Source organism: Anarrhichthys ocellatus, unplaced genomic scaffold (genome assembly GCF_004355925.1).
Source record: "Anarrhichthys ocellatus isolate YVR2014 unplaced genomic scaffold, GSC_Weel_1.0 scaffold8, whole genome shotgun sequence".
NCBI lineage: Eukaryota > Metazoa > Chordata > Actinopteri > Perciformes > Anarhichadidae > Anarrhichthys > Anarrhichthys ocellatus.
Window position 1 is genome coordinate 9876614 of NW_022280038.1, and position 14315 is coordinate 9890928.

Genomic DNA, 14315 nt, shown 5'->3' on the forward strand with positions numbered 1-14315 from the left:
ATTTATTTATATTATATATATATACATATACATTTATAAATAAATATATATTTATAATTTTATATATATTTATTTAAAATTACACATATGTATATATACATATATTTATAATTATATATATACATGTATATTCATGTCTAAATATATAGATATATACATTCATAATTACACATATAATTGTAAATATATATATATAGATATGCAATTTTATATATTTATAATTACATATATATTTATATATACATGTATTCATAAGTATGTATATGTACATATATATTTATAATTACATATATATATTTACATATATTTAAATTATACATAATTTTACATCTTCAGTAGGAACCAATGGGCTTGGCGCTGAGAGCCACAAACAGGAAGTCTAACTCTTACGGTTGGTTTTGCTCTTTTCGTCGGGTTTGTTGACAATAATGCGTAAAACATGGATTGTGACCAATATCTGCGACAGGAAACAATATGAACAGAAAATACAGAAACATTTGAATCCAGTGGCCCCCAGAAGAGGCTCGAGAAAAACAAGAGTCACAAAGAAACTTTATATAGTTTTCAAGTATTCAAAACTGTTAAATAAGTACAAGATGTGTTCACATGATTTACATATCGGACAATATATGCACTGTCCATTTTTAATTCTCTTTACGTTTCCCACTACCGACGCAAACTCGCTAAAATATCCGCAAACTATTCACATTTGTTTTGCTTTTTTTTGAAGTTTTTTTTTAAAAAACTTTTTGGATCAATTGTAAATGTTGACAGCTGTCTATCGGACAAAGAGCACACAGACGAACACCTGGAACAGTTTACAGTGTAGGATGAAGACGTCCAACAGAGGGGAAGGACAGACTGAGCCAGGATCAGAACGGTGATGAGCTGCTGGTGATATGAACAGTACACATTAACACAAGGAGAAGTGGGTTAACATTCAATCTCAGTTGATCCCTTGATCTGTTGGACAGTTCATTTATAATAAAATAATATACAGAAGGACTGCCGGCGGACTTGTGTTGAAGTGTTTCAACAGTTCAAAGGGGAAGCAGATGGCTTAGCATTGTCACTCATTGATTAGTTACAAATTTGGTCTAAATGTGTCAAAAAGCTCTTCGTTAAGGCACCTAATGCTGTTGGATAGACGGGTTTCTACATGCTTTTGCAAATTAAAAAAAATGAAATAAAAGCAGCTGTAAATAAAAACAAAAACAACTTAAATAGGCTACAAACACAACTGATAAAGACGTGTATTTCTAGAGAATTTGACGTTAATGCAGCCACCATCTACCAGTGAAGAGTCACACAGGACAGAAACGGTGAGGAAATAAAAGTAGCACCATAGAGGAAAATAATACATGACTCTACGCTAGTTAAGAACAGTTCACATGTGATTTTTCCTCCTTAAACTCTAGTGTCAGTTGGACATCTTAACTTCCCAAAAGAATGTGATCAGGTAAATAAAAAGTGAGGAAACAGATGATCAGTTAAGGGACGTGAGCCGGTCTTTCTGTACATTACTTTTCTTGATTAAAGGTTTAAAAAGCAATTAGGTAGCCTTTATGTTTGGATTTGGTTTGATTCACCTTTTGAACTACTAACGCGTGCCATGTCTCCATTACACAGTAATACACCGTGTGTGCTTTTATTTCTAGGAACTCTGCAGCTTAATTAACATAATCTATTTACAGCGTTCTGGGAAAAAAAAAAAACTAAAGTTGTTCGACTCCGTTGCATCATTCATGTCATGAACGTGTAACGACCGCAGGCAGAAAGCAAACGCTGTAGCTCCACATGCGTATTAATGCAAACGTTTCAGGGTGTCGACATTGTGTCAGTGGTCTACAGGACATTAACATTTGGTGCGTGATAAACACATAACATATATACACACACAAATATATATAAAACTGTCTTTCTAAGGTGAATAATATGATTTGCTTCAAGGATTACGGTTGCCTGACGGGACTCAACAGGGTGATTAAACTTACACAGTAAATAATGTTGATAGTTAATGAATTAGTGAAATTCAAAGTGGTTCTTTTAGCAGGAGAACTACTGAGATAATGACGACATGGCAGCTGGATCCAAATGAACCGACTGATGTTGTAATGCCTCTGGACCAACCACACCGCACCGTACGCTCTGCGTGGGTCGCCACGCAAAAAAAACAAAAAAAAGGTACAAACTAGAGACAGAAATCAAAAGTTCATTAAAAACCTGCCTATGAGACAGAGGGGATAGTCACCATACTGTACACTTTCTACAATATCCATGTCCATTATGAATATAACAAGTGCATTCACTTAAAGGAAGAGTTGAACTAAAAACAAATACTCGTCCTTCACTTACGGTCACATTATTCAGAAACTATAAAGAGGGCAACTTACTGCAGTTTAAATTTAGAATAGTGTGCAGATTAAATGGGTAAAAGTAAGCTTTTGTTTTTATAAGACCTCGATGTTGAACATAAGTGAAGAACAGAGATTTGTTTTAGGTCAACAGCACCTTCATTCAGAATTTTTCAGCATTTTTTTTGTTTTTAAATTACTGTACTTCTTTTACATCAACACAACAGTTGATTAGCGAGTCATCTTTATTTACAGGTGGGGTGGGGGGGAGTGATGAGCTCCACAGCTTATGCATTGAGCCTCAGAGACTGATCCTCTCTCCTCCTGGAGGAGATATCGATGTCTATGGAGTCTTTACCCACGATGAGTCGGAGGCGCTTTGCTGGAGGAAGTGGAATGAAATCGTCTTCGAACTCATTGTCGAAGTAGTCATCGTCGTCGTCCTCGTCATCGTCGTCTTCATCCTCTTCCTCGTCGTCCTCGTCCGACGACGGCTCTGCCAGGACCTTTTGGGTCCGATGTCCACCATTCCTGGCCTCCAGACTCTGGCCCATGTCCCCATTATAGGACATCTGGTCCTTAGACTGGGATATCCTGCGTGCGTCGTCGTCCCTCTTCAGCTGGATCTTCAGCTTGGTGGAGTTACTGTGGACCACGGGGGAAAAGCCGTTATTCAGTTTGGCGATGTACGAGCCGCCTTTGTCCTTGTCGTGGTCCTTGCTGAACTTGATGCTGATTTTGCTGGAAGAGGCCGAGTTGACCGTGGAGGCAGAAAGGTTGGAGGAGCCAATGGGGTCGTTGGCGTCGTTGGTCTTGCTACTGCTGCTGTCCCTCCGCCGGCGGAGTGTCAGTTTGGGGATGCCCGTGTTGTTCTCCAGGATCAGCTGGGCGTCGTATCGTGTGATCTGACGCTTCTTCTTCCCCTTGTCCTGTGACCGGCAGCTGCTCTTACCCTTGTCCCTGCGGAGGGATTTGCTGCCGTTGGAAACCCCGTTGTAATCCCTGTGCCGGTCGGCGAAGCTCAGCAGCACGTTACCGCAGTCTGAGAAGTTAGCAGCGTGGCCAGCAGCCACCGGCATAAACGGCTCGCCGTACGAGTCCTCGCATTTAATCGTCCGCTCGGTCCGGAGCCGAGACGGCCGTTTCTGCCTCGAGCACGAGCCTCTTCTAGCGTAGCCGGCGTCCAACGCTGGCTGCTCTAGACCGACTCCGTGGTGGAGGTACTCCTCCATGTCAGCCGGCTCTGTTTTAATGACCACTCCACCAGGGACTGGGCTCAAGCCGTCCATGGCGCTGGGCTCCAGCTTAACGCCTGCTGCAGTTTCCTGGGCCTTTATGAGGGTCCGTGTGGACCTGCGAGTCCTGTACGTCGAACACTGGCTGCCCTCACTGCCTTGCACGTGCGGTAGATTGCTGTTTTCCTTGGCAGCGTGACGGGTGAGGCAGCCCCGCTGGCCTAACGTCTGCTGCATCAGCTCCTGTCCATCCTTCTCCTTCTTCACGGTGACACCTTTACACAGCGACGACACCTTTGAGTCCCTGAGACCCAGCTGGCAAGTCTCTCCTTTGGCCAACGCCTTGGGCTCTGCACCCCTCCTGCGACTCCGCAACTGGACTTTACTTAGTGAAGGCTTGGATTGGGATTTTAGTCTCTTTGGTACCCTGTTATTGTTTACACGACCTTGTTTTGAACATGAGGTAGTAAGGGCTCGTGACAAAGTCTGTCTGGATTGAGTCCTGTTTTTATACTTCAGGCCAGAAGAAGATGTTCTTTTTCTGGCAGCTGGTGGGAAAAGATAAAATGCTGCACGTTACGTATTGATAACATTGTCAGAAACCCGCCTACACATGTTGGCTGGGTGATATTTACACTAGTAATGCAAGTAAACTGAGAAAGACAGAATAGTCTCATATGATTGGGAGATTCATCTGTAGCAGCAGAGGCTTTTATATCTTACATTGATGTGTTTTTGGCATTTCCTGAGAGTCGACGTCGGTATGGGAGCCTACAGAGTGACTATCTGAGCTCCTGTTTCCTTCCCCCAGCTTCTTCAGCCTGTTGAGACGCTTGTCCGTCTCCCGCAACCCGTACTTGCTGTTGATCACCGGCACTTCCACTGGCAGCCCAGCTTTGGATTTGAAAGCACCAGTGCCCCGTCTGCACAACAAGAACACAATGAGTGAAAAGATTAAACTGAAGAAATTGCAAAAATATAGCTTTACTTGTGAGTGAATAATGTGTAAAGTTCATATTTTTATGCGTTGGCTCAATACACCATATATTTCGATGAAATTTTTACCAATTAAAGAAAACGGTCATCTTAATTAACGGCACATATATAAAGTCATACTGTACATATAACACATTCAAGACATTCTGTACAGTGTTACACTTACCGTTCACATGTATAGCATTCACAAAATTCATTGTTTTCCCCAAAAAACCCGTCTCCGTAATAACATGAGATTTCTTCTCCTGGTTCAATGTCCCTCAAAACCTTCACACAGGCCGTGTCCCGTCCCGTCGACACAAACTACACAAAACAATAAAAACAGTGTTAATCTACAAAGCCTCCACACCAATCGTCACATGATTGTTTTAGGTTTTTCTTCAGGGGATATAGTGAGGTGGGGTTGTGTGAGGTACTTATTCATAGAGTATTACCTAGTAAACGGAGAACCAACACGGGATCAATGTTGTGCTGTGGACGTATTTAAGACACCTAAAAGAATCAATATCAGTTTAAGTTTACGCTATATTTAGAATATTACAGTTTGCCTAGCTGTCAGACAGCCCCGAGGAACTGAAGTCATTATTTATGCTCTCTTCAAAGCCTCCATTGAAAACAAATAATTTAACAAGTAATTTAAACCTCGCTGAACACAAGAGTTTCAGTTCTACCGCTGCCTTGGTTGGTTAGTTTGTTTGTGTGACTTTGTTGAATCCAAACCAACCCTTTAAAACACCAAAGTCACACAATAACACAAACAAACTTACCAATCAGGGCAGCGGTAGGCTAACCAAACCCGTGTTCTGTGAGGGAAGATTACTGTTTTTGTAAAGCCGTGAAAATGTTATAAATATAACGTACATTATAACAAACTGATCCATTTTGCTGTTGCCCCCGTCCACAGCAGTACATTGCTTTGCCCTCATGCTGGTACTCGTGTCTGTTCTCCAAACTGCCGGCTGCCATCTACCGACTACGGATCAGTACCTCATAGAACCACACCTCAAAGCACCCGTACTATCCCTTTAAGAGACCTTTCAAAGAACCTACCTTGCAGTTTGGTCGACAATCTGAAAAAAAGAAGAAACACAACAAAATTAGTATCGTTATGACTATGAGGAATGTTGGACTGGTGGAGATTTATAATTCTCACAAGATTCAGGCATCTCATCATGTTGTTACAGTACCAATAACACCCGGTCATTAGCAGGGCTTGACTGGGACAAAGAATAATCCGGCGTGGCATTTTTGGCACAGACAGACAGCCCAATACAATTATTATTATTTTTTTTTAAAGGGCCTTTAAACTGATTAACCCTCTGAACCCCAGAACCTGCAGGAGGGACTTAAAAGCATGTTTTCTTCAAACAATTGGCAAAACTACACCGTTTATCACAGCCAGAAGCTGAAGCTGTAAAAAGAAATAAATTCTGAGCTCCTCAGCGCAACTACGAAGCCGTGACTGACTCGGTTGAGACCAACAGTCACGTTAGAAAACTTCTGTGAAACTTCGAGTGAACTGCAGGCTGCTGAATACAGAGCATCGGGGAGAGGAAGAGGTTGTAAAAATGTAAACATGTCTGTTATTTTTGCACATTTAGCTGCATCCCTCTGTAGATTTGTTTTCTCCCCTTGCACTTTCAGCGATACATTTTGACGCCCTTATCCATCCATTGAAAATGCCCAGACTACAACGACTAATACCGTGATTGATGAACGCAGCTGGTCCCAGCCAGAGCTGCGCACAGTTCTTGCGGGTTGAGTACATGACGCTGAAGTCATTCTCCCCGTGCCGGAGCAGCATATTTTCTTCACTCTCTGAAAGCTCAGCAATGCATCCCACCAGGTACTCGATCTTGTCATTTCTTTTCCTGTAAAACAGCACAAGGTAGAAAGGCGTGTTACACATTGCAGAGTGTCAAAGTGCTTGTACGCACAGAGTCATATAGCTGCCGTGTTCCATGAACTTCCTATATATGGGCAGGCTATGTTTGTGATGTTTGTGTATTCGTGGCGACCTGTCACGTCCCGGTGCACGAAGCTGCATGCAGATTACTTAGTATGTAGATTGATGAATGTTATGCAAAAGCCAAGTGCACAAATCGAAATCACACCCAGAAACTTTAAGCCGTACACCATTAGCTGAAGTTAGCACAGCATGCTGACTCGCGTGAGTGAGCCGCACGATGGCGAGTGCAAATTAAACGCAGGAGCTGAAAGACCCGCTTGAGGGTTACAACAGCAACGGAGAGTTTATGAAACCAGGACAGTGCGTCAGTGTCGCTCCACCATTGTAGGGGAAAAAAGAAAACAATATTTTGTATTAGATTGATTAATAGATGATTTTCAGTTGTATAGCCTATTGTGGCCTGTAGTCTTTTAAAAAGGAAAGTGTTTGTTCAGTGTCATACACAAGTGTTTGAAATATTACTAATTTTACAATTTAAAAATTCTTCATCAGTCCCCAGCAGGAGAACATCAACACCTGAACTACTGTCTGTTCAAAATAAATGAAAACAAACAATCTTTATCCATTTGGGTTGTTTTTCCTTTGTCGTAGCGAACCGTGACTATGTGTACCGTTACATCCCTAGTGCAGCCTAATGCAGTTAATATTGATGCATCGAACCACTGGTGGACACAAAAGAGTCGTTCAAACAAAGATGAATTAGAACAGTTAAATGCATTTAGAGGGGGGGGGGCTAATGGGAGCAGATAGTTCACTAGTGGTGCTGTCATAGTCAGAAATAACAGGTGGCAGCATGTCCTCACCATTCCTTTGTTGCCACAATTTTAGCTCCATTTTGCTCTGATGAATATCGATTACAAGGGAGAATCTCAAACCCGCTGTCTGTGGCAAACATCCGCAGATACACAAATACCTGTGCAGAACATAGAGTTAGTCATCTGGTTGTTTGTGATGCTGGAAGACATGAAGGCAAGATCTTAGAGAATGTTTTTTACGTGTTGCTTGAAGAGCTTTTCTTGAGCTTTCGTCTTGTGGAGAAAAAGATTTCGGGACCAGTCTCCGGTCGTCAAAGCTCTGAAAGCTTTCTCCAAGTTGTCGTGTTTCTTGAAGCGCTCGATGATCTCCTTCAGCTCTTCTTGTCGTCCCTTAATCGGTCGAAATCTGTGAGGACGCATTCGTGGCACAACGGGAAATACAAATGTGAAAATCAGAAACAAAATATAACTTATTGCAAGGAGAAGCCATATGTCCACATAAATAGGACCACTTTTATGTGCAACTGCAAAGAGGCTGCACCACCATCAATTCCCCTGTGGTGAATCTGCTGACCTGGTGTTCATTTTGTGAGTTTGAAAACCCAGATATTGATCCAGGATGAGGCCCGTGGTCAGGTCATCATGCTCACACAACTCCTTGGCAGTCATTCCTGAAGTGGGCACATAGCGCTTCTCTGCCTCCAGACTGGCTGCACTAAACCCTGTAAACACCAAACGCAGACTGGTGTTAGTGCATGTGTCTGATGAAGAATCTACACGTTTTTTAACAAACGCGTTTGACTCACTGCGGCTACATCTTCGACTTCTGTTTTTGCAGTGGCGCAGGGATGCCCGCTGTGAGTGCTGAGAGCGAGTCTGGCTCACATGTTGCTCGCTGGTCAACTTGTTTCCGTGTCGTCTGCCATTTAATACCATGTTCTTGGATTCGCCCAGCCACTTCATGCCCACAAGCCCCCTGATCCAGTTGCATTTAGTCTCCGAGATGAACAAACACTCTTGAGTGGGGAAGACTGGGGTCTAGAGTTTGAAACCTGGAGGCAGAGCAAAAAATAAAACACAACAAACATTACTCGATGCCAAGAAATCTAATTAGTTTACACAGACTGAAGAAATACAAAACAAAATGGGATGAAAATGAGCAGTTGGATGTGCTACCAGCTCAAATACTGCCAAGAAAGAAAAAAAGTTAATGCATTACTAATTTATTTGTTTTATTCCATTTGTCCCATTTAACCTTACTAAATTGCATCTTGGCTGTGCCAAGATGGCAGGATGGCAGCTTTACACACATATACATCTCCCCCTCTCTCTCCCCCTCTCCCCCTACCTACATACATACATACATACAACACAATGCAAGGACGACGCTTTGGGATACAAGGTCCTGGACTATTATCTGTGTACATTGCAAATCTTCTCTATACTTCTGTGAACTTTTACACATTACCTGGGCAATATTGTACACATTCTGCAGAAAACTGTGCCACGCGAATATATTGTTTATATTTTTCAAGACATTTTCTCATAATATATTTATTTTTCTTGCAGTATTTTCTTTTATCTTTTAATTTCTCTTACTATGTTTATTGATATGCACCAAAACACCCCGGCAAATCCCTTCCACGTGTAAACCTGCTTGACAATAAACCTGATTCTGGACTCTGCCAAACAACAAGTCTACCTGAGGTGAGGTCCCCGTCTGTCACAGCTATCACCCAATAAAACCAGTAAATAACCAGTCAACTCACCCAGTGCTGAGTACTAATGTTTACACGTTGGTGGAATGCAACCAAGTTTACTCAAGTACAATATTTAGGTGCTTGTACTTAACACTATACTTATACTTTTACTCCAATACATTTCAAAGGGAAATATCGTTTTTACTATGCTACATTTATTTTAAAGCTTAAATTACTTTGCAAATTTAGAATATTGTTTACAAATATTAAATCGGCGAATAAACTGTGATAAAGCCATATAAAGTATTTAAAACTAGCTCCACTTCTGATGTTTTACACAGTGGTATTACTACTTTTGCTTAAGTGAAAGTTCAGAATACTCCTTTCCACCACTAATTTGTAAACACACAGGAAGTGTTGAGGAAGTTTTAAATAATCCTGCAGCGCCGCTCAATGGTAACCCCAAACAATGCACTGGCTTGCTGTCAAGTGCAAAAGTAACGTCTTTTGGTGCCACCACACATAAAATATCGCTTTGTTAATTTAAGGACCGAATATATCCACAGAAATCACGATCATGGTTTAGAATCACACCAACAACAGTATACAGTATTTACACACGTAAGAAATGGGGGTTCCAAATGCGCAATTCCGTCGCAAGGAGCATCATCTCATTTATAATCGATGCATTAAAAAAAGGCTTCGCAATTTTAGCTCAGAAGCTAACGTTAGCCACAACAAAAACCACAACACGCCACGGGAATGAGGAAAGGCAGTAACACACACACACACACACACTGCCCATCATACACACACATATACAAACACACAGACACGACAGTTGTATCAGAGGTATCAATCAAGCTTTGCATTGTTTGCCAACTGTCGTATCTCCGCCCATAGACACTCCGTTAGCATGGAGCTAATTACCAAAACGGCCGTGGTTGTGCGTTAGCTTGCAGCAGCAAACACCGGCAATAGTTAACGTCTCCCACCAACATTAAACACACCACCAGTTCACCTGTACTTCAACACAGAGACCGGAACAGAATATAGCACATCGGTGGTGATATTTAACGATATTTACATCATAATACATTCAACTCCACTCCTCAAACACCGACATCGTAATGGTTCCATGAAGCATGCTAACATTACACTAATAAAACCATAAAAAGCCAACTTGAACTTTTCCAACCTGTATTAAGAGTACAAACATTTGGTTAATTATACTAATATACCGTATATTTACTTCTTAGTTTGCGTTAGCTAGCGTCAAACTTAACTTCAGTAGGCTAACTTAGCTCCCGTCGGCTAGCAGTCAACAACAAGAGAGTCGGTGATAACAGAACGCCGTTATCTTTACCCTAATTAATATAATATGCATTCAATATTCGACAGTAATACCCGATGGTTAGCTGCACACGTGTCCCAGTACGTTACCTGCAGCCAACAGCAGGCTAACAGCGACAGCTTGGCTTGTTTGATGTGGAAGCCATTGGCTAGTTAGCTTGTTAAGCTAACAGCTAACAGGCTAACTATGTCGTTTGTGAGCGAATTAAAAGTTAGTTTAATGTGCTGGTATACTTGTAGACAGTGCACACGATCCTTGGTAGTCATCACATCAAGCAGTTATGACCCAATGCTCGATACAGGCGTTATTTATCACGATAGATAGTTAAATAGCTGAAAGCTTTTACACGCGTTGGGAGCGTTTAAATGTCTCGAGCAACACGGAAGCAGAACAAACACACAAATACTCACAACGGTGATTTTGTTGAAAAACAATCACGAAATAAAAACTCCTTCAAACTAATCCAAATTTGGCACGACAAACCTAAACGAAAAAATATCACAGGAAACACATTTTTTTTTTTTTTAAAGAAACATTAAAATTCAAGATGGCGGAGAAATAGAGAGAGAAAGGCCGCATCACAGCCACATCCCCGAGAGAAGATAGATCCAGCAAAAAAAATAACCCAGCCGTTTTTGTCGACCATCGGCACAGAAATGAGAAGCAATAATCGGAAGATTTTAGTCTGAAACTATGAAAGTGAACGTTGTTGTCGACTTTTCGTGGCTTTCGGATGTCGAAAAATGGTTATCTTAGTTTGAGCCAGTACTTGTCGGATGTACACAAAAGTAGTGCTGCATAAACAAACCTCTTTGCGCTTCCTAAAGAATCTTACGGTAGTTCGAAGACAACAGTGAGGTTCTGCCTGCTCCGTTCCCCGCAGAACCTCACCAGAACAAGTGAACTTAGAACCACATATAAACCTTATGACTTCTGCGTTTTTGCTACATTAGTACTGAGATGTACCTCCTCTTCACTCTTCTCTTGTTACTGTGTAAATAGGCTGTTCACCAGTTCTTTCTCTACAGAACCAGACAAGGTTCCATCCGGATGGACATTGTTAATTGTTCCACATCACTGATTTATTCTTTGACATTCACTTAATGAGTTCAATTGTTTGCTTACTTTTTCTTTTAAGATAAATACCCACACAATGTTAATTAAAAATAATAACAATATTAAAGTTTTAGTTTATGAACGTCGTTCTTGCTGTTAAACTATTATTATAATTATTAGGATTGTTATGATTATTGCTATTATTATTACTGTTACTTTAATAAAATTACATAAGTATTAGTATCAAATTATACTTAAAATACCAAACTTAGTCATTATGCAGAATGGCCCATTTCAGAATTATATATCTTATATTGTTGGATAATAATCATTGAAGCATTTATATGTTCAGCAGTTTGATATTACAGCTTGTAAAAGTGCAGCTAATTTAAATTGCTTTATATACTGCTGGGTGTCATAACTTAATTATATTACATCATAATATATTAGTTGATTTTGATTGTTTTTAATAATACAAATACGCAAAGAGACTAAAACTTTAAAATAAATGTAATGGAGTGAAAACAACAATATTTGCCTCCAGAATACAGTGGAGTAGAAGTATTTAGTAACATGAAATGGAAAGACTCTAGTAAAGTACGTCAAACATTTAATTAACACAATACTTAAGTAAATGTGGATGACATTCTATCCTATTATTGTGTGACATTTATATATATATATATATATATACATCACAGTTTAAAATGTAAGCTTTTATCTTTCCTTTTTTCAGTCCTAAGTTGAGAGGCAAATATTGAACGTTGTACGCTGATCAACAACTCTATCATTTTGTTGTTATTTAACATGCTGATTTGTGTATTTGAGTGTGTGGAAAGTTTTCTTTTTTTCTTCTTTTTTATTTGCAGAAATGTATAGTAGCTATGGTATACAAACTGTAAAAGTCCAGCACTTCCATTTTTTGTTTTTATCGAAAAGAGGAAAAACTAAACTTAAAAGCAACAAAAACAAACTAGGTTACAAAAAGCCTTTTTAGGTTAAATGTTATAGTAATTCAACAAGCTGTTTAATGAGTTATTGTTGTTGATGTTGTAGTTTTTCCCATTTTTTCCCTTTCTGTCACTTGATGTGTGATTATATTTTAAACTATTAAGAGACTAGTGTATTTGTGGAGGGCTGTTGAGTTGATAAAATGCAATATTTACTTCTCCTTGACTTTAAACACTGACTTTAAACAATCATATCTTGTACAGTTGGACATTTTTGAGGAATTAGTTTCACATCTGCAGCGTTGAGGTGAACACAATGACAGCGATTGTTTCCAACAGCACAGATAACTGAGCTGAGGAGACTTTGGTGTCCTGGAGCGCTGCCCAGAAGCTTGAAATTGGTGGGCGTAGATGAAACTCTCCTTTCTTTGCATATATACTCTGCAGAGAGCTTTACAATGTGTGGGCGGCTGCATGTGTGAGGAAGACAGGCACCATGGAAACCACCTAAATACCTCAGACCTTCTCCTCTCCGTCAGCGATGAAGGTGTGAGTCTGCCCAGTCGGGGTTTTTAATATATTCATCAATAGGCCTACACGGCAAATAATGTGTGACGAGGCCAGTGGGAGTATTATCACTTCAGCTGTAACATCATCTTTAATAACAAATGTTTTATTATTTCATTTAACTCTCAGTCTCACTTCTAGCAGGTCAGCTGGTCACTTTAATGAGCGTTTATGTACTTTATATATTTATAGATAATCAACAACAAAATATACATTATAATATGTGGAATATCTTCGGGGTTTTTGGACGTTGGTCCAACAAAACAATAGTTTGAAGATGTTATTTAAGTCAAATTCTGATGGAGTTTTTATTATTTTGTGACCATAGTTTGTGACATTTTATAGACATAATGATTAATCATTAGAGTTGAGATAAATAATCCTTCTTCACACCCCTATAGTCCTGAGTCATTTTCATTGTGTTAGCTTCTAATTAAAGGATAAGACTGGCGATATTCTAAAGTCCCATTAATACACCAAAACCATCGCTCAAAACCTCCCCCTTCATTGGTTCCGACTGAAAACAATTGATTAATGGAGAAAACAGCAGTAGAATCCAACTTTTACATTAATGCAAAAGTAATAATAATCTAATGATATAATATATAATAGTATAACAGTCACAGGGGCCCATCTCTCTGCTTTAAGTATTTCCTAATTATACTTAGGCCTACATACCTTTTCGACTTTTCCATGTTGTAAGAGTATTTTTATAGTTGTAGTACTTTTATTTTATTAAAGGATCTGAATATTTCCTCCACCACTAAAGAAAAACTATGTACGAGTTATTTTATTACCATTTTTCTGTGTATTTTTGTTTGTTTAGTAGCGTTCAATGTTTACGTAATGACGTAACAACCGAGCCACGCTACGCTGACGTCAGGAGGTCGGAGTTGAAAGCTTGACGGATGAGGGCTCGTGCTTGGACGGTTCGCGGGAAAACGTCCCAAAACAAATCGGTTTCTGGTGGACACGCAACCAACTTCGGACACCGTTTTGAACTAATCGATGCGTCAAACTAATCGATCTGACTAATAGGAGCGTCGTCTTCAAAACGCGGTACTATAGCAACCAAATAGCTACTTTAGGTAGCTCTAAGCTAACACAACAGTGCTAATCTGTTAGCACGGCTGTGCACGAGAGGTGACGGTTAAGGACTCGGTAACCATCGGAGAGAAATGGCGGAAAGACCCGAAGACCTGAACCTGCCTAACGCGGTGATCACGCGCATCATCAAGGAGGCGGTGAGTGTAACGCCACGAAGAAGGAATCTTTAACTGAAGTAAAAGTATCAATACTACAGTGTAAACAAATACTACTATTACAAAGTAAAAGTATTCTATTCATAATGTCTCCTGTGACAGAGATAATATATTATA

General features: G+C 40.1%; 2 protein-coding genes across 4 annotated transcripts in view; one reads left to right on the forward strand and one right to left on the reverse strand.

The window, feature by feature from the left end:
• Positions 1 to 535: 535 nt before the first annotated feature.
• On the reverse strand, positions 536 to 11190 carry kmt5b (lysine methyltransferase 5B). 3 transcript variants are annotated; one of them, XM_031848709.1, is made up of 10 exons: positions 11172 to 11190; positions 8116 to 8361; positions 7884 to 8031; positions 7550 to 7715; positions 7358 to 7467; positions 6290 to 6456; positions 5636 to 5655; positions 4752 to 4888; positions 4313 to 4512; positions 536 to 4137 (listed from the first exon to the last, which is right to left on the reverse strand). In XM_031848709.1, exons 2-10 carry the CDS (start codon positions 8270 to 8272, stop codon positions 2642 to 2644), a joined length of 2601 nt encoding a protein of 866 aa, XP_031704569.1. In that variant the 5' UTR covers positions 8273 to 8361; positions 11172 to 11190; the 3' UTR covers positions 536 to 2641. The 3 variants fall into 3 exon arrangements, with proteins under 3 accessions (XP_031704569.1, XP_031704567.1, XP_031704568.1); XM_031848707.1 differs by lacking the exon at positions 11172 to 11190 and adding an exon at positions 10774 to 11144; XM_031848708.1 differs by lacking the exon at positions 11172 to 11190 and adding an exon at positions 10453 to 10761.
• A 2638-nt stretch (positions 11191 to 13828) lies between these two features.
• Positions 13829 to 14315, forward strand: part of pole3 (polymerase (DNA directed), epsilon 3 (p17 subunit)) — a 7620-nt gene continuing 7133 nt past the window's right edge. Inside the window, exon 1 of the mRNA XM_031848696.1 lies at positions 13829 to 14180. Coding sequence (XP_031704556.1) covers positions 14115 to 14180 — 66 coding nt within the window. The 5' untranslated portion in view covers positions 13829 to 14114. The remainder of the gene's footprint in view (positions 14181 to 14315) is intronic.

Coding starts and splice junctions, on each gene's coding strand:
- kmt5b (XM_031848709.1), bottom strand. CDS start 8,272: ATGAAGTGGCTGGGCGAATCCAAGAACATGGTATTAAATGGCAGACGA. Junction 4,513..4,751: donor GAATGCTATACATGTGAACG/GTAAGTGTAACA, acceptor CTTGTTGTGCAG/ACGGGGCACTGGTGCTTTCA. Junction 4,138..4,312: donor AATGCCAAAAACACATCAAT/GTAAGATATAAA, acceptor TTTTCCCACCAG/CTGCCAGAAAAAGAACATCT.